Raw genomic sequence first — 20,652 nt, forward strand, 5'->3', positions numbered from 1 at the left:
TCTTTTCCAACTGCCTGGTCTGTTGGCTATGTATAATGTGTATTATGCTTGCTTAATTGCAAGCTTTATCAATTTTTGAATCAAGTATCAATTTTCGCTTCTTCAAATGACGACGATTATCTCTTGAATTATCTATCTCTAGGCAAAAAGTTGGCTCCCAAATTACAGTAACAGTTATCACTCTTTTGTTGGGGGCGATAAGTTTTTTTACTGAACTTGGACTTGTTTTCGAAATGCTAAAAAAAACATGGCGAATGTTAAAAAGAGCCCTTAAACATCTCGTGGTGTGACACTGCCCTGTGCACTGGGTCGCACACGATGAGGATGAACTTGAGTTTGGGGGTGTCCTCGGGCGAGTGGGGTCTCCAGCTGATGTACTCGGGGATGTCGGCGTATCTGAGACTGCGGTTGTGTCTCCTAACTAAGAAGGACTGGTAGTTCTTGAAGCGGGACACTGACGTGTAGAAGTAGCCGGCTGTCTTGTCAATCACTGAAATTGTGAACATTGTAAATGATTTTGTCTCAGAAATTGTTTTGTTGTCGATATGATGGAGTTATTAGTCATAATCATCATCGGGTTTTTAAACTACTAAAGTGTGGTGCTATGGAAAGCTAGATTTTAGTCTGAGATTATTTAATTTGCAAGGCAAGTTTTTTGAGAGGCAACTGGATTTGAAATGAATTTCAAAGTAAAACAACTTGAAGTCTGTAAAATTTAAATGGTGGGGGAAGGGAAGTGAGTGGGAATGAGCCGATTTTACCGTTGGCGAACTGTGACTTGCTAGGGGGTTAAAATGCGAATGGGCACTTTTCCACTCCCCGCCCTCCAGATTTGAAGTTTACTTTGAAATACTTATTTTACGTTGTCATATTGTAAATAAATTTGGCATGGTGAACAAACTAACTGTTGTGAACACATTTTTTCTTCATACCTTACTTCGTACATCACGCGTTCAGCCAAAATAACACGTAAAACAGTTGAAGGCTCTTTTCCAGTTCCCCCCCCTTTCAAATGCATTTTTGAAAACCTTATCTAACGTTGTCATACTGCAATGAAAATTGGCATGGTGAACAAATTGACAATTCTGAACAGATTTGTTCTTCATACTTTACAGCGTAACATCACGCATTTAGCCGTAATAGCACGTAAAACAAACATAAAGCTCGGTATTTTGAAAGGTGGGGGGGGGGGGAACTGGAAAAGAGCCCAGTTGAAAAATGGAAAATTTGAAATGTGGGGGAATGTCAAACGTTACATATGAAACGAAGCCGTAGAATAGACCGGGCAGGGCCCACATTAGGGTGATCTGGATAAGTTTATTTCATGTTTTCTCCCCTACCCAACCTCCCCTACCCAACCTATCTGGTCGTGAGTGGTGTATGGCTGCCTGCGTCTGTACCACTCGAATGTCTCATTGAAGAACCGCTTGTCAAAGTACTCCTGTTCATTCATCACATACAGGTCAGGGTGTTGTCGCAGAAAGTGGCCCAGTGTGAAAGTGCCACACTTCATGGCCCCAATTATGAACACGGAGGGGTACTGTTGTTCGATTGCGAGGCTCTTTTCCAGTACCCCCTTGTATTTTTCTGAATTTCAATATAGGAAAGTCTATTTTAAATGACATTTCATATTTTAAAAAATGCTTTTACGTGTCACGTGAACAATTGAACGAATTTTTACAATATTTCTGACATGCAAAATGCCATGTGAACAGGTTTATTTTGTCATTTTACGGGGGATGGGGGGGTGGTAGGGTGGGAAACTGGAAAAAAGGCTATTGTTATAGGCTCTTTCCCATACACCTTCGCTAAATTTTATGGTGTAACGAGTAGTTTTACAAGGTGGATCTTGTAGATTATTAGGTTCGCCTAATATGATGTCCAAGTAGCTCGCATGCAATTTTAAGAAAATAATCAGAATATATGAACGAAATTTTAGCTGTAAGAATTCGCAATTGGGGGAGTCCTATTTTTGATGCCTAATGAAGTTAAACCGGATCTCTTTTGCTTTTTTGATAAAAGGAAAAAGAGCCCAAAATTTTTAAGTGATCTTGAGTGATACTGATATATATCAAAGAGTTTAGTATTTCAAATATGGTTAGTTTGAAATTAAGATGGGTAGTAAGTAAGAAAAGAGCCTTTTGTTGTCCATTCAGGAATGAATTGAGCTTGAATTGGTAGAGGCTAAATGGCAAGTTTTTGAGATCCAAAGGAAGTTCCAGAATTATCCAAGGAGCAAACGCCCATACTAAGTGCACAACAACGAACACGCCCAGAAAGAAGAGTGAAAGCTGTTTGCGAGTGATTGATTTGGGAAACGATGAGAGATGTTTGAATAACACAGAAGAATATTTGATTTTCCACCTCAACAAGCCTCTTCGGGAAATAAGATCGCAGAACATTTTTGAGATATCTAAGAGGCAAGCAAATTGTAAAGAAATTTAAGTGAGTCCAATAAATAATTTCAATTTATAATCTTAACACATTAAATTGGATTAAGAATGAATGCGGTTTTCGCAATAATTTGAGGACAGCTTTCTTATGGAGCTGAGCAGAAGTTGTTTACTGAATATCCGCAATCGTCAAAGTGAAAAGTCAGTTTGCAGTTGTATGATTTTCGGCTGAGCTGAGGGTGACTTTTTGCAAATTGGTCTATTTCAAGAGCTGTCTGCTCCGGAAGGAAAGTTGTTAGTATAGAAACGTGCATTTCTAAAGATTTAGTTCAATTGCTATTACCAGAATGGATAAAATGATTCACAACTAGTGAAGCCATTTTATCAATTCATTGCAAACGAGGGCTTTTTCCATGATATCCCCCATTTTGGTGATAAAAAACTTGTAGTCACACTTTAGTAACGTATTTCTATTATGGTAGGACTTTATTTGCTGGGGAGGGTGGCGAATTAAGTTTTATGGTGTAATGAGCGAGGGGTTCTTACAAGGTTAAGTATGAAGACCTAATATGCTTGCACATGCAAATTTTGTAACAATCGGAACAGAACAAAAAATGCTTTTGAAAGTTTGCAGATGGGGTGGGTGCGTGAAAAAGAGCCGCGTGGGTTAGTAGCGATTGTGGGAAAGAGTCCGGCTCTTTTTCCTTCCACCCTCCCACCTGCAAATTTTTATATGTAAATTTGTTGACCACATTGTCCGATTGTTTACATACAGACTAATAAGGCCACGACAAACATATTTGGTCTTCATACTCAACCTCGTAAAACCACTCGTTACTTTAATATATTGAAGCTCGTGTGAGGTGGGGGGGCTTGGAGGAAAAAGAGCCAAGAGTCCTTTTTCCAGTTTCCCTTTCCGTCGTAAAACTGCATGTAAACTTGACTCTTTTCCACTCCGCGGCTCTTTTCAAAATACCGAGTTTTATGTTTGTACGTGCTATTATGGCTAAATGCGTGATGTTACGATGTAAAGTATGAAGAACAAATCTGTTCACAGTTGTCGATTTGTTCACCACGCCAAATTTCATTGCATGATGACAACGTTAAATAAGCTTTTCAAAATTGAATTTGAAAGGGGGAAACTGGAAAAGAGCCCACTCCGCCCCCCACCCCCACATTTCTAACTTTCAATTTTTTCAGTTGTCTATTATGGCTGAATGCGTAATTTGACGATGAAAAGTATTTAGAATAATTTTTTCAAATTGCAAATTAATTGTCAATACGTTTTGACAACGTAAAATTTGTCTTAAAAAACTGAGAATCAAATGCGGGGGAAGTGAAAAAAGGGCCGTATACTTACCTGAAAATGTTAAAACAGAAAATTACGGCTCTTTCTTTCCCCAGCCTGAGAAATTTATATTTTCTTTGTTCGAATTGTCGTGTTACAAAAACTGACATGCGGACTAATTAGGCTATGATAGACGAATTTATTCTTCAAGAAAAGTTGCTCTAATCTGTTCACTTGATCTCGATGATATTTCTATTATGAATGGTTTTCTGTATTTTTGCTGAAATACGCTTTCATATGTGCTGTTCAAAGTTATCATTTTTGTGCTCTTCTACAACCACCCCCCATCCACCAACCTAAATGATCAGTTTAGCGGTGCGCCTATTGATTTTACGAGGTTCTATATGAAGATAAAATGTGCTTAATATTGCCTAATAAACTCGCTTGCCATTTTCTTGACAATTGTGAACGCCAGGTCAGCCGCTTTCTGATACAGTTACTACTAAAAATTTTGTTGAGGTCATTTTTGCAAATGTTGATGGTCATACCTATCAGTTACTGTTTACTTGTAAGGCGTTTGCAGAAATCACTGTCCATTACCCGCCTTTTGACGATCCCGAAGATCCTGTTTGAGGTCCATCGCACTCTCTTTGCAGATAACAAACCAGCACTGATCTCACCTCTTGATGGACGTCCTTCGCGGCTTTATATTGCTTTTCAGGTCGTTTTTAACGACTTTGAGCTACGTAATACCACCTTGTAGTAGTTTCCATGACTCTGCTTTCACAAACTCAAGAGCAGCATTGGGAATTTCTTTTCTTCTCATTCACAAAACGTGTCCCAACCATTTGAGTCTTCTCGTTTGAAGAATTTCGTTAATACTTTTTGGAGCTTCAACATTACTCTTATCGCATGCAGTGGAACAACTCAGTTTCTCGGTGCTATTTATTTAACATATCAGTTTTTGACAGGTTCAAACTTGTCCACATCTACAATTTTCACAGGCCACGGCTCACAGCCTTAGTAAAGAGTACTTCTAATACAAGCGTTGTAAACTTTAGCTTTCAATCTCAATTAATGTTGCGAGACTTCACACATAGTTGAGCTTTCTGTGTAAGCTCGCCATTGAATTCCACACATAATTTGCCTTGCCATTTTTCAGTTTGGTTTCATGTTTCATGGGAAATGTTGCCGTCCAATTGCATGTTGCTGTCTTGTTTGGTAAAGTTGTCTACTCGAACGATAGAAGGTCAAATTGCAGGTTTTTTCTGTGGAGCAGAACTTTGTTTTATCTAGACTGATTTGATGACCGGGTTTTGCTGTTTCTGTTGTTACTCGGTTTGATAAAGCGTCGGTTCATTGTCTTCAGTAAACAAATATCATCAGCAAATTCCAGATGACCCATTTGATTACTGAGTTGAAAAGAAAGGGTGTTAAGACCGGCCCCTGTCTTACACTGTTTTTCACCAAGAATGATCGTGACAGTGTATTGTACACTGTGACTTGGCAGTAAGTTTCAGTATAAATGGTTTTCAAAAACAATGATATTTCGTCGATTTGAATGCTTAAGCAAATAATCAGAAGGCTGGTGCAATTATTTGATCACGACAACCACGACCATTATTAAATCCTGCCTGATTCTTCTTCCATGCGATTAATACGCAGGTTCTTAGCGAAGAGATGATTACAGTTTTTCCATTCTTTGGGCATCTCTTCAGTGTTTCTCACTTTTTGAAGTAGACAGTATAGGGCTTTTAATTTCAGGTTTTTGCCATGTATGAACAGTTCTGGGGGAATGTTTTCGTCACCAGCAGTTTTGTTGCTCCTGAGTTTGTGTATTGCATAGAGTAGGTCAGATTCTCAGGGGTTGTCCTTGGAAACGGCGTAAATGGTGGTGCAGAATTTGACTCTATCTTTCTTGGCCGCGCGGGGCGTTTGAGAAATTTTTTTGAAATCTTTTGCCCATTCTCTTAGTTTTTGGCCCATTCTGTTACCACCTTTTCAGACTTGTCTTTCATGTCACTGGTAGCGCTCTTGACGCCAATTAAACTTTTGACCACTGAATATGCTTTTCGTGTGTTGCCCATGGCATCAGCCATCTCATCTGATGTGTTCTTCGAACGTTTTTTCTTGTCCTTTATTTGTTTCCTTCAGCTCTTTTATTGGTTGTTCCGAGCGGGCGCTGCTTCGTTTTTCTATCAGCTCGAGACTGCGCTTGTCCAGGGGTTTTTCTTCGATTTGGAAGCGCCAAGCGATAAATCGGCTGCCCTGTGGGTAGCGCCGTATAATCGCTTCCGGTACGAGTCAATTGTATCATTACCGTTAATTTCACATACCTATCAGTAAACTTGCAGGTCCAAATGTCAAAAAATTTGTTTTGCTACATTTCGTTGCGATAAGCAGGGGAACATTGCAACCTGTTACGGCTTTTTTGTTTTTCTCGCTCACCTCGCATTAAAAAGAAGGTAAGTTATGAAGACCAAATGGGCTGAATATGACTCAGTTAGGCAGCATGCCAGTTTTCAAAACATTTTGAAAATTGTTTTTTAGTTGTAAAGGCAATTGACTCGGAGCCGTTTTGTCGCTTGTACTTTGCCAAAGTTCGCGTCTTTTGTTGACTGTATTTCACCAACTAGGGCGTCTTACAATTGCCATCTCAATTTTTTAAATTTAATTTTTTGGGTTATGTTACTCAAACGTTTGAGCGACGTTTTATGAATAGCAAAGCCGATGTAAAACCGAGACATTTGAACCAAAAAGCCGAAACGTTTAAGCCAAAAAATAATGGGGAACTCAATTTCAACAAACAGAAATCCGTAAATATGCACTGGTGCAACACATCATTTTCTGTCTAGTGGTTTGAAACAGCATGAGATAAATCGGTTAAATCACAAATTGGCTAAGGCAATGGCCAAGGCATATTTTGTATATCCTCGAACTTTTAGATGTTTTATTTGTCAGCTTGTTTGCGAAGTGCGGATTCGCCTGTTTAAAAACGCGGACTGTTTTCTTGACAACTGTGGTTTTATTCTCCATAAAATCGAATTTTTTGTCATCAGTGCAAGCTAAATGCGCAGATTTTATTTGCTAGTTGGACTCCAATAAATCATTCCTTTCAAATACATTTGATTTAAACGATACCCCTGTGAAACAACTGGTTAATTGATATTCATGTCTGGTGGTAAAGTAGCCACTGTTTGCCTTTTTCCTGAATCTTCTTTTAATACGTCTCATTCTGGAGGAAACATCTACTTTGAAGCTTTGCAGCTTTTATTACGTCATGAGGTTAAATAGACCTCGGATGTTGTTTATGGTGCAAATCATTGTTATATTTTTGTTATTTGTATTTCTTTCTTTCAGGTATAATGTTATTTTAATCGAGACTGAAGTCACAAGACCAGCCCCCATTCGACCCTGACCCCTGACTGTCCTTTTCCGACTTTTTCTACTCCGAGCACTCAGCGCAATTAGTTCATATTTGCCTGTGTGTTTACATTTAATGGATCGATACTCACTCCCATTTACTAACCGAAGACAGAGAAAATATGATCAACTAACAATGTCCATGAACAACAGTAGCCAAACGCAATCAGAGGCTGGAACGAGTTCGCTAGCAAACTCAACTCCAGCCTCGACAGCTACGTCCTCGACCAATCAGAGTGTAGCTAGAGGAGGCGATGTGTTGACTGTTCCGATGACTTTGCCGACGATGGGAATCGTGTCTGCAGCTCCTCCGCAGCAAAATCATGTGGCGCCTCAGAACCCGACTCAGACGCAGTTGCACTTCACTGGTGGCTCATCTAGGAGTGGAAGCTTGTCCTCGAATAGGCTGGTACCAGTTCCCATGTTCAGTGAAGCGGATGAAGCAACTGAGTCTGAAGGAAATCCAGGTCGGTTTAGTCACCTGCTTAATCGTACGAAGTTATTTTTTCATTTAAAACATATCAATTTTTTAAAATTTTCTTGATTGTTGAAATTAAAGTGTAATTATAAACAACAAAATAGCTATTTAAAAACTTGATTTTTTTTGGCTGATTTAACAATCCAACGGTTCGTGACAGCTTAAGTATTTCAATTCGTAATTTTTCTGAAGCTTGCAGAAAATTTTTAATAATTTAACGTTTATTGCAACTCTTTTACATGCAATCGATTAAATCTGTATTCTGTATAGCTTTTTTGCTGCAATTGAATTAATCATTCAAATGATTCTGTTTATTTGTTCTGTTTGTTTATTTATTATTTATTGGAGTTTGAGAGGGATTTTAGGAGCGAGGTACAGCTGTTCTGCCTCTGGAAGCTGGTCCACTTTTGCGTCCTGTGTCTCCTCGGGAGTACCCCAGAGATTCTCCAACCACCCCAGTAAGGCCTTCGACATGTTGGCCCACATGTGGAGGAACAAGCACCTCTGTGACGTCATTCTGGGAGTGGCCGGAACTGAGGTGGAGATCGAGTGCCATCGGAATGTACTGGCCTCGTCCAGCCCCTATTTCTACGCTATGTTCAGAAATGATTTGGCAGAGAGTCACAGCAACAGAATCATGCTGCATGTGAGCATTCGGTTTTTCATTTTTTCTTTTTTTTGTTTTAATTGGCCTTTTTTTAGCCCCATTGTGAACTTTACCCCATAATTTTGAAGGTAATTGATTTCGACCACCGATTTCAACAAGGTGCGATAAATAATTTTGAAATATTATTGTCATTTTGCTCAAATTTAGCTGCGTTTGCAAAATTCAATAACAGGAACCGTCATTTTGTCAAGTACTATAACGATTAGTATTTGCGAGGCGATATATTTTATTTATTTTTTTGAATTGTTTGAACAATTTGTTTGTCAATTTTGTCGCTAAGACGAAAGTTAAAAATATCTTCGGCATGAAAGAATTGCTTTTACTATGCTTTTGTTGTTTCAAACATTGCAGCAGATTGCAAATTATCGACTTTTTGTGCTTCATCAATTGTTTTCGCAATTGGAATCAACCTCAAAACTTAATTTCACATCTGAAACTTCGCGCACAAAATATAATAAAGTTAACTTTATTTCAACCGCTGTTGAACTAATTTTTAGGAAGTGGACGCGCAAGCAGTTCAAATGATACTCGAATTCATGTATACTTCTGAAATTCTAATTGACGACGAGACTGTCCAAATTTTGCTCCCGACTGCAAACCTTCTTCAAATAGAGGAAGTCAGAAACGCATGTTGTGAGTACCTCCAGTCCCAGCTTCACCCCACAAACTGTCTCGGCTTTCGGGATTTTGCCGACATCCACTCGTGCAAAGAACTCCTCGCGACTGCACACAACTACGCTGAACAGCATTTCAGTGATGTCATTCAATGCGACGAGTTCCTGGCACTGAGTGCTGAACAGCTATCGGATCTAATAGCCTCGGACAATTTGAGTGTGAATTCGGAAGAGGAAGTTTTCGAAGCTGTCGTGACGTGGGTCAACCACGACAGAGCTGAAAGGGAAAGGTCGGTAGCTACAGTCATGTCTCACGTGAAATTTCCTTTTTTGGCACGAGATTATTTAATCGAAAGAGTAGAACAAGAGCATCTAATGAAAGCGGACGAATGTAAAGATTTCCTCATTGAAGCTATGAAATACCATTTGTGCACGGAAGAGCTAAAAGCGAACATTAAAAGCTCACGGATCAGACCGAGAGCTCCGCTCGGATTGCCGAAATTGATGTTTGTCGTTGGCGGTCAGGCACCGAAAGCTATCCGAAGTGTTGAATGCTACGACTTCACAGAAGAACGATGGATTTCAAAGGCAGATTTGCCCAGTCGACGTTGTCGCTCAGGTGTTGTGGCTTTGAATGGGTTGATCTATGCGTGCGGAGGGTTCAACGGGAGTTTGAGAGTGCGGACAGTCGAGGTGTACGATCCAGCTAAGGATACCTGGTCTCCTGCTCCGAGTATGGAAGCGAGAAGAAGTACTCTGGGAGCGGCGAGGATGAATGGGAAGATATACGCGGTGGGGGGATTCGACGGGGCAACCGGACTGAACTCGGCCGAGTGCTTTGACCCGAAGACCAGTGAGTGGTGTCTGATTGCATCCATGACTCACAGGAGGTCATCGGTTGGAGTGGGAGTCAGTAACAATAAGTGAGTGTGAAAGAGTTCTCGAGTCAACCAAGATAATTGTTCAAATCAGACTCAAAAACACTAGCTCTTAGTACAATGACTAAAACATCATAAAGATGTTTTTGAAAAAATCTTGGTAAGTGTTAAGATATTTTAAGTGATATGGCCCTATATTTCTTGATTTTTGGCTCTTTTTGGGAGGCACAGCTTAAAAGTGATCCAAAAATAAAAGCATTAACATAGCTTCTCTTCGTCACCATGATTTCTCTGCGCTCCATGTTGTGTCCCCTATTTAGAGGTGGCATATTAACCAGCTACCCAAATTTAGTCTTGTCGCTCTTTCAAGTGGTGTTTTTGTAAAAAGAACTCTTCTTTTGTAATTCTGTTCGTGTAATGACTTCACTTGGAAACAATATATTATCATTATTATTATTATTATGATTATTATTATGATTATTATTATTATTATTTTTATTATGTTTATTATTATGATTATTATGATTATTATTACTATTATTATTATTATTATTATTATTATTATTATTATTATTATTATTATTATATTATTATTATTATTATTATTATTATTATTATTATTATGATGATTATTATTATTATTATTACTATTATTATTATTATGATTATTATTATGATTATTATTTTTATGATTTTTATTATTATGATTATTATTACTATTATTATTATTATTATTATTATTATTATTATTATTATTATTATTATTATGATTATTATTATGATTATTATTATTATTATTATGTTTATTATTATGATTATTATTATTATTATTATGTTTATTATTATGATTATTATTATTATTATTATTATTATTATTATTATTATTATTATTATGATAATTATTATGATTATTACTATTATTATTATTATTATTATTATGATTATTATTATTATTATTACTATTGTTTTTATTGTTATTGTCATTATTATTAGTATTATTATTATTAATAGGATTATTATCATTATGATTATTATGATTATTATTATGATTATGATTATTATTATTATTTTTATGATTATTATTATTATGATTATTATTACTATGATTCTTATTATTATGATTATTATTATTATTATTATTATTATTATTATTATTAATATGATTATTATTATTATGATTTTTATTATTATGATTATTATTATTATTGTTTTTACTATGATTATTATGATTATTATGATTATTATTACTATTATTATGATTATTATTATGATTATTATTGTTATTATGATTATTATTATTATTATGATTACGATTATTATGATTATTATTATGATTATTAATATTATTATGATTATTATTATTATTATTATGATTATTATGATTACTATTGTTTTTATTGTTATTATTATTATTATTAATAGGATTATTATCATTATGATTATTATTATTATGATTATGATTATTATTTTTATTATGACTATTATTATTATTATTATTATTATGATTATTATTATTATTATTATTATGATTATTAATAGGATTATTATCATTATGGTTATTATGATTATTATTATGATTATTATGATTATTATGATTATTATTATTGTGATTTTTATTACTATTATTATGATTATTATTAATATTGTGATTATTATGATTATGATTAATATGATTATTATGATGATTATGATTATGATGATTATTATTATTATGATTATTATTATAATGTTTTTTATTATTATGATTATTATGATTTTTTTTCATTATGATTATTTTATTTTTATTATGATTATTATTATGATTATGATTATTATGATTATCATTATGATTATTATTATTATTATTATGATTATTATGATTATTATTATTATTATTATGATTACTATTATTATTATTTTATTATAATTATTACTATTATTATTATTCTCACTCTGTTTAGACTGTATGCGGTGGGTGGGTATGACGGGGCCAGCAGACAATGTCTGAATGTGGTGGAGTGCTATGACCCAGAGGGGGATGTGTGGACCCATGTGGCCGAGATGTCCACCAGGAGGAGTGGGGCTGGAGTGGGTGCACTCGACGGATTCCTATACGCTGTTCGTTTTTTAAATTTTTTATTTTAAATTAACCCTTAATTTTGACAATTTTAATAAGAAACTCAATTTTTCTGTTTATTACACTATCGTCAAATTGGTGTATTATTGAGAACCTTTTTTTCTAACCTAAGTCGCAAATATTGGTGCCATTGTTTGAGCACCTATACAGATTTTTGAAAACATGTGCTTTGACATCCGAATAGTAATAAATTAACACATTTGATGCATTTTTAATTCATCAAATAAACTATTTGTTTCAAACAACGTCACAATAATGAAAAACTCGAGTTCAATATATCACAATTTTTTGAAATGCATTATTAATACATAATGTGACTTTATGCTTTGCGAGTTAGTGTGGATGCCTTCAGTTTGTTGTATTCCAAACTATTACTTGCAAAATTGGGTCTATTGTATTTCCTTAATCGCATTGCAATTAAAAGTCGGTCGTTAATTCGCGCATGTGGCGAAGAGCTAACGCACCTGCATTTAAAGGCAAAGCCAATGGTTGGAATCCGGCTAGGACGTTTTTGTTTTGCAAGCAGAAAATGTCTGCGTGTCAAAAAATTTTGGACGGACTTCTGTTTGTCTACTTTTTGTCGACTTAGTTGCCGCAGTACCAAATATGCCTAAAATTTATGCGTGTTTACTCATATTAAAAAACACTTCAGTGTGTTCCGATTTTGAGCAAGTAATTGAGTTGCAAGAATTTTTGCCAATTTATTTGCTATTTTTTGAGTTTTTTATGTTTTCTCTTTAAACTAGCCAGTTTAAGCGAGAGTAGTATTATAGTACGACGTTATTTTTTTCAACCTAATTTGCAAATATTGGTGCCCCTTTGTGACAACTGTTCGGTTTTTTGATAGCATGTTATTTGAGTTTCGATTACTAATAAGTTAGCACAGTTGATGCAATTTTGAAATCAAATAAATCGAAAATTTTGTTTTCAAATAACAGTAAAATAATAAAAATTCGAGTTACGATTTTTTCCAACTAAATATATCTCTCAATGTTTTTGAAATCCATAATTTATAAAGTTTGGCTTGATGCTTTCAATTTTATTACATGCAAAGTTAGTGTGGATGCTTGTTTGTTATATTCTAAATTTTACATGCAAAATTATGTCTATTTGTATTTGTGACCACTTTTGCTGCATTGCATTGGCAATTTAATAGCATATGTAGCTGCTTTTTTGTGGCTAGTATTTGCAAATTGTTAGGCCTCGCAGTGCAGCTGCGAGGACAGGGGACTATGGATCTACTGGTTGTAGGATCGATTCCGCCTTAGCTAAAGTTATTTTTCCAGGTTTTAATAAAATCTTTTTTCTTATTTTTCTTCATGGAGCTACTTTTTTTGTCATTTTCGCTTATGTTTGCGAAGCGCAGCTTCGAAGGTCTAAAATTTTTTACAAGAGCAAAGCTTGTGTGATATTACGAACTCACTTTTTTCCAACTTAAGTCGCAAATATTAGTGCTCTTTTTGTAAGTGCTCTTATTCAGTATGTGCATAAGATCAATAACCAGCGAATAATTACAGCTACAGCAAATGCTAAGGATATTAACGCACACTACTGTATTACAAATAGCACTTTAGCTTCAAGGTGATATGGTTCTGTATCGTTGAGGTATGGAAGGAGACCAGCAGCAAAATAAGAGGGTTCGAACCTCAGCAGGGTCGCATGTTCTTAATGAAGTTTTTCGTATGCTAGTTAAAATGCGTCCGCTCTATAAATTGAGTCATGTTAATTGGTACATTTCTTTTCAAATTGACTGGTACTGCTAATGCATCATAGTTGGCTTGCGTGACTTAGCAATTATGTAGACTCATAATTGGCGTGCGTCACTTCAGAAATTTTGTAGTCTCAAAGTTTTTCTCATTCAGTTTTTCCCAGTAGCCTTGTCGGTCATATTTTGGCTTGTGTATGCGAACTGCAACTTCGCCTCTGTGTCGGAAGTTGCGCTCTTTATAAATTCAAAAAGTTTTATGTGCATTTGGTGCAGTGGTAACCGTCATGGTTGAAAGTCAAATCCCAGAAGTTCGATTCCAGTCGGGTTTTTTTTTTGTGGAAACTGAAAAGTTTGTACTTTTTTGAATTTTCGGGTCTGCTAATTTTTGATGGCTTAGGTCCAGCAGAAAGGTTTGGTTTCTTTAGCATTATGAAAGCTCTTTGTAAGGTTTCTAATGGTGCAGGTAGTTTTGTTCTTGGAGTTTTTGTTCTTTAAAAAAAACTTTTTGACAAGGTTTTTTTTTATTTTTGATATGCCGGTAATCATATTCATTCATTTTTGTATCGCAACTGATGCGAAGCTCCATTTTCCCTCTGTGTAATATTAATGTCTTCTGAAATTTTAAGTTGCCATATATGGTTGATTTCTCATAATTTAGTTGCAAATATCAAGAAGATTAATTTTTGAAGATTTTCATTTTGATTATCATGCAATATTTCAAAGTGATTCGATTTGATATTTTTGGCGATTTGGTGTTAGGTCGGAGGCCACGATGGACCCATGATTCGCAAATCAGTGGAGAGATTCGACCCGGAATTGAACAGATGGTCTTATGTGGCAGACATGCACACAATGCGACGCAATGCAGGTGTTGTAGCGGTGAACGGACTACTATATGTATGTGGGGGCGACGACAGCAACCAGAACTTGAACTCAGTTGAAGTTTACAACCCGAAAACGGACGCTTGGACTCTCCTTCCGGCACAAATGGGTATCGGAAGAAGCTACTCGGGTGTCGTGGTTCTGGACAAGAAGTTATAATTAAGTTATAACAGAAATAAGAAACCTAACTTCAAAACGAGTTGTGAAACTAGCCTCTCAGAAAGAAGACTTGGTTACTTCAACGTGAAAAAAACTTAATTTTTTTGTGTCAAAACTTGGCAAAACAAACGTGTTTTTGTTAACCGTGCTAACTTTTCCGAAAACAATTAACCTTTATTTATTCGTCCATTATGGCGCTTATATATATCTAACTGTAATCCGTTTTAGTTTATTTAGGTTGAGCTTATAATTTATGCAATGTTCGAGTCGATATTATTGAATGTTCAATTTTTTAAACTAAGTTAATTTTAAATTCCAAGAATTCGTTTTCAAAGTCAATAGGCAAATAAAACCATTCGTGACCTGATTTGCAGGATTTGGCCCAAAAATGTTACGGGAAAAACAAGATGAGAGAGCGTTTGTACGACAGTAGATGCATCGGTACTGGCGGGTTCTCAGCGATGTTGGGTGGGTTTTCTTGGCCCATCTTCCCTAATTACAAATGAGTTTCCTCTGAAGAATTATTGTTTACGATTAAACGAATGAGGGTGTATTTACAGCTTGAGCTGTCATAAATAGTCTATTCTTAAGTCTATGAGAGAGTAATTTAAATAATTTCATTGAAATGGCATAACTTGTTCTTAATTAAACTATGAGATGTATTTACATTAATGACAAGTTATGCCTTTTCAATGAAATTTACTCTCTCATAGACTTAAAAACAGACTATTTTTGACAGTTAAGACACCGGGGAAAAGTTTCAACTGTTGCCGGTTAAAGAGAAAATACTGTTAATATTTCTTCAAATAAAATATTAGTAATACGGTGTTCCTCACGCTGCGACATTGTTGTCCAGTAATCTTTTTTTTTACCAGTAATCTTTGACCAGTTGACCAGTAATCTTTACCGGGAAAAAATGGTGGTACAAATCTGCGTTTAGACAAATTCTCGTTCCAGCATCAATAGTGCGAAATGACTATGGCGTTGGATGTGTTTTTTTTTCGCGTGATTTAAGGTATGTGAAAGTGAGGTCCCATGAGTTCAAACGTGTTGACAATTGCGGAATGTATATAAATTTTGTTCAAAGTTCTAATGGTTAAGATTTTTTTTTCGATTTCCTTGATATTGTCGATTTTTTTTTAAATTTTTTTTTAAACAATCTGATCCATCTTAAATAAAATTTTCTGTTTTCTACTTTTGTTTTATTATAGGATCAAATATTGATATCTTTGCTAGATAGAGATATTGATAGAGATATCTTTGCTCTCGATGATTTTTCAGCTTTCTTGTTTCGACTGATTAATTTCCAGGCAGTTTAATTTCCGACTGGTTAATTTCAATGATGTACGTGTGTATTTTAGTGAAATAACTGATACGGAGCAAAATGATGCAATTACTTGAATAATGTTTTTCGAATGGTATCGATTCTTTTTGGGGTTATCTATTGAAGCTCTACGAAAATGACACATTCAGAGATGGGCACTGATTGATCCCTAGAAAAGCTGAACGATTATTTACTCAGTCATGAAAATCTTGGTCTGCATTGCTGTTCAACATTCTGTTCACCATCAATCGTCATTTAAAATAATGCAAAACCTCTCTAACTCATGTTTTTATTTAATTCAACACTGTTATTCCTTTTTTGAAAACGTTTCAAAAAGAAGCAAACTTAGTCAATAACGTTCTTTGAAGAAATGCGAGCTTCTCCGTGGAAGTTTTTTGAACGAGAAGATTTTCGAGTTCAATATTCTTCTGTTTTAATAATATTCTTCTCTTTTAATAATGTTTTTTCTGTTTTAGTAATTTTCTGAATTTGTATTAAATCTCTTTGTTACGTTTTGTCATTTCATATATGTTTTGCAGCATCAAATCAATGCTTTTGACAGCCTTAATTTAAACTACATGGGCAACTTGTTTTGTTGAGAAAAATTAGATTGCAATTTAAGCTGTAGCTTTTTTTTCGTATATCTCTTATGTTAATAGGTTTTGCAAGTCCGGAACACAATCAGACGAGTTGGAAGTGACGCGAAGTATCTCAACTCTAAACTCAAGATTGAGTCTATCCTCTTTTTTTTTGCAGTATATCTTTGCTCAATTTATCTCAAGTTTCCCGAAGTTGGTTACCAATTCATCGTTTTTTATGCTTACTTAATTGGCCGAAGTTTTGGGGTCTTACTTTTTATTGCGAAAGCGTGGCCTACTTTGTAAAAATAATAACCGTTCGGCCGCGATTTGATACACATTGACAAATTTTTTGGTATGAAAAAAATCAAATTCTCTATAAGGATGCACAAAATTAATAGAAAGGCATGATGAATGTGGTTAATGCTCCTTTGTTTAAATTGCCATATGCATAGTCTAATAACTAACTTTCTTATTTCGTTTGGTTGTTCGCGTTTTTGCGTTATTTTTTCTCCGAATGAGAAATTGGTTTCGATTTTTTGCACCCTTGTCGTTTAGTGGAAAAAAAATAATTAAATTTCCATTAATGAATAAAATGAACTTTTTTGGCCGTAACAATCTTGATTTTAGAACGCTTGATCTGAAAAGACTTGACAACAAAAGTATAATTTTTTAAAATCGTGCATCGGAGCTGGATCTTTACAATACTTGATAGCAAAGTAGAGGTTATTGCCATAGGTTAATGAACTGCGGCCAAAATTCATTTTCTTGCTTTTTTCAGATCTTTAGCTGATGTGCTGTATAACCATTCAAAGCTCAACATTTTAAAACAAAATTTGCATCGTTTTTTGTTTAATAGTACTATGTGTTGATTAGCTAGATCAAAGACTATTTGAGTGTTACAGTTCAAGGTGGTTCCATTATTATTTGCTACCGAAATTCAACTTACTTACTTTTTTGTGTAGTAGTTCTTTGTTTCAAAATAGGCAGAAAGTGAAGTATTTATGCTCAACTGTTTGTTTTTCTCCAGATAGGTTTCGAATTCTGAAATAGCCACATTTGACGCACGCCATTTTTTAAAATGATCTAAAAATGTTTGATGCTACGAGCCAAATAATGGAGAAAAAACCTATGAGTTTTTATCCGAAGTCAACGGGGTTTAAAAGTTGCTGATTTTTTCTTATTTGGGATTATTGTTTAGCACGATTTGCAAGATTTCCTGAAAACCGTTAATTGAGTTAAATTTTTTGGCTCCACTCACGCATAACTAAACGAGAATCATGTCATCTTCTTGTACTTGATATAATGTGGCAAAGACCATTGGAAAAACAATGAGATTTTCAAGGTTTTTGAGATTATCATTTAAAAAAAATGCAATAGACGCCCTTAAATGCTCTCAGAGTACTGCCCACTCGGGGGTTTTGCCTTGAAACTAGGCTGTTTTGCTCTCTTTTTTGATCAGGAAAGCTAGAATTTATGAAGAAAAATTACTAGAAAATGGAAAGGATTTTAAGAATTGACCATTCCAATTCTTCTTAATGACAATGCAGGAAAGTTGTTTGGCAAATACTTCCTCCAAAACAGGGGCAAAATACCTAGAATTTTTGGTCATCGCCATTTGGACATCGCAATGATCGAAGCTTGTTGTTTCGATTTTTCTCTCTGTTTACTTTATTGCTTCCCAAAATCAAAAGTAGAAACATATCTATTCCGCCTGTCGTTTTTGCTTGAGAATTTGGGGGTTTGAAAATGGCCAATTGCAATACCATGGGATAAATACCGCCCGATAAATGTTTAATGAGCTACTATTGCGCAAATGGTGAATGAATCAAGTTAAAAAAAAACACTTTGAATAAAGCAGGTTGTGTGGTCTTTTTAAAATGCTACTAGACGCTAAGTGCAATACTGTGCTTTTTGTAGATCTGTAGGGGAACTTTCAAAAAAAGTTTTAATGTTTCTTCAAATTTTTTTAATGAAAATTTCTTGGTTTTAATTATGAGAACCTAATTTAAAGGCGTAAAATGCCAGTAAAAAAATCATGGTTTTGCCCTTATTTGAGCAGACTAGTTATCGTTCTGCTGTTTGTTTTGACGAAACGTCTGATAGTGTTTTGGAAAAAAATATGACAGGTTCTTGCCAAATGAATATTGAACGTATAATGATTCTTCGGAAAAAGTGACAAGTTGCTTAGGTTTAATGTTTTTGAGTTTTTCAAGCCATTTTTGGAGTTTTGTATCATATGAAAATTTTCGTTTTCCATGCTCTAGTTTTCACCTGCGATCTTTTTTTTGATAAAGTTTGCGTTTGAGTTCAATAATTACATATTTCGCCAATATAGGATTGTTGTCGCGCGGTATCCTTTCGAGCTACTGGCGCGTAAGCAGTAATCAATTCCGGTTAAAAACATTACCACTTGAATTGATGCAAGTTATTTGTTGTTTTTCATATAATACTAGACGCTAAATACCACACTATGTGTGGAAATTTATAAACATTTTCAAAACATTGTTTTTCTTCTCAGTTTTGTTTGAAAATCTTTTTTTGAAAGCTAAAACTATTTCATCAACGCCAATGAGCAGTCAGAACAGTTATGGCTTTCCACTGATGCAAGCAGACTAGTTATGGCTCTGCAGTTTATTTTGACTAAGAGCCATGTTATAAATTTTAGAGAGAAAAAAACAAGAACCGTTTTTGGCCGATGATCATTGAATGTGCAATGACTATTCGAATAAATGAACAAGTTTTTCAGCTTGGTGTCAGGAGCAGAACCAGGATTTTTTTGAATTTCAAAAATTTGTCCACCTTTTTCTAGATCGACCAAATTGATATTCTGAGCTCTCCTAAATCCCTGTAAAGACCTCATTTTGACCGTAACACTTGCGCCGCAGACAAATTTTTGAAAATACAAGCCAAACGAGGCGCTTTTAGATACATCTCGTTTTCAGAAATCTTTGAAGGTCGGATAGCCAAATTGGACGACTTGAATTAGTACCAAAAGGGGGAATCGCATCCTTGGGGGCTTCCGCTACTTCTTGGCGTATTTGTTTTTGTTCGCGTTTAATTACAGACGGTTTTTCTTCAAGCATTTGACCCCCTGCCGAACCGAAGGGCCCCCCTTTGTACTATTTTGAGATATCTGTTTTTGGCTGACGAATCCTAAATTTTTTTATAGGCCAATATATAATAAATTTGAGGGGGAAGCGCTCGCCAAAAACAACGCGACTTTTTGGTCAAAATTTTCAAAAAAGTGCCTAAAAACGCTCTTTGGCCTGTTTTTCAAAATTTTGTCTGCGGCGCAGCAAATTTGGTCAAAATAGGGTCTTTATAGTGATTTGTGAGAGCTCGGAAAATCAGTCTGGTCGACCTATAAAAAGCCTGAATTTTCTCCTACCCCTCGAGAAAATCCTAGATCCGCCCCTTGTTTTGCGGCTTGTTTTGAAGAAACGACTGATAAAAAATATGATTACAAAAAATGAAAACGGGTTTTTGACAAATGAGAATTGAATGTGTAAACCAAGTGAATTCAAACCAGTTTTTGAGATAACCTCATGGTAGCTTATAGCATAGAAGATTGTTACATCTGTTTATCAAAACACTACGATTCTCTTTTTTACTATTAATCTTCAGGGGATTTGAGTTCTTTTTTGCACTTTTCGGTAAATGCGTGGCTTCTCTTTTCCTACGGTAAATTCAGTATAGCCAAAGCATGCGTTTTATCAACATCATTCTGATCTGATTTCACTGTCTCCCTTTGGCTCACTGATTTTTCTCCCCTGCCTGAAAAAGTGTTGAAATTCGGTCCTAGTAGTTCACCGCTGGGAGCTAATAACTTCCTCGCCATCTGAAATTCCCAGGTGAAAACAGGAAGAATAGGAGCCTGATTTCTTAAACATTGTCTAAAATTTTTACTCATCCCTTAAAATCCACTCTAGCTAATTGGGCGCATTTTTCCACTGGATTTTAAATACCCACGCTATCAATTGTTTGTCTAATTCCCCTATAGATTCCCAAAAGTTAGAGTCCCTTTACTCTGATTTGGAGTCCTCACATTCCAGAACAATTTTGGATCAAACTGCAAATTTCCAAAGGAATTCCATAGCGCAATTAAAGAGTTATTCCTTTGTTCAGGTGGAAAATAAAAAGA

The 20,652-nt window shown here is 35.3% G+C and overlaps 2 protein-coding genes across 2 annotated transcripts; one reads left to right on the plus strand and one right to left on the minus strand.

Annotated features, from left to right (window-relative positions):
- Nucleotides 1-256: 256 nt before the first annotated feature.
- LOC134846547 (heparan sulfate glucosamine 3-O-sulfotransferase 6-like) lies at nucleotides 257-1,542 on the minus strand. The gene is made up of 2 exons (XM_063863926.1): nucleotides 1,360-1,542; nucleotides 257-490 (listed from the first exon to the last, which is right to left on the minus strand). Exons 1-2 carry the CDS (start codon nucleotides 1,511-1,513, stop codon nucleotides 258-260), a joined length of 387 nt encoding a protein of 128 aa, XP_063719996.1. The 5' UTR covers nucleotides 1,514-1,542; the 3' UTR covers nucleotide 257.
- A 5,441-nt stretch (nucleotides 1,543-6,983) lies between these two features.
- LOC134846548 (kelch-like protein 3) lies at nucleotides 6,984-14,895 on the plus strand. Its single transcript, XM_063863928.1, has 5 exons — nucleotides 6,984-7,571; nucleotides 7,948-8,228; nucleotides 8,747-9,786; nucleotides 11,682-11,838; nucleotides 14,325-14,895. The coding sequence occupies exons 1-5, from the start codon at nucleotides 7,181-7,183 to the stop codon at nucleotides 14,604-14,606; spliced, it is 2,151 nt and encodes a 716-aa protein (XP_063719998.1). The 5' UTR covers nucleotides 6,984-7,180; the 3' UTR covers nucleotides 14,607-14,895.
- The last annotated feature ends 5,757 nt before the right edge of the window (nucleotides 14,896-20,652 follow it).

The sequence above is a fragment of the Symsagittifera roscoffensis genome, chromosome 5 (genome assembly GCF_963678635.1).
Source record: "Symsagittifera roscoffensis chromosome 5, txSymRosc1.1, whole genome shotgun sequence".
NCBI lineage: Eukaryota > Metazoa > Xenacoelomorpha > Acoela > Convolutidae > Symsagittifera > Symsagittifera roscoffensis.

Coding starts and splice junctions, on each gene's coding strand:
- LOC134846547 (XM_063863926.1), bottom strand. CDS start 1,513: ATGAAGTGTGGCACTTTCACACTGGGCCACTTTCTGCGACAACACCCT. Junction 491..1,359: donor CACCACTCACGACCAGATAG/GTTGGGTAGGGG, acceptor TCACAATTTCAG/TGATTGACAAGACAGCCGGC.
- LOC134846548 (XM_063863928.1), top strand. CDS start 7,181: ATGGATCGATACTCACTCCCATTTACTAACCGAAGACAGAGAAAATAT. Junction 7,572..7,947: donor TGAGTCTGAAGGAAATCCAG/GTCGGTTTAGTC, acceptor GAGGGATTTTAG/GAGCGAGGTACAGCTGTTCT. Junction 11,839..14,324: donor TCGACGGATTCCTATACGCT/GTTCGTTTTTTA, acceptor ATTTGGTGTTAG/GTCGGAGGCCACGATGGACC.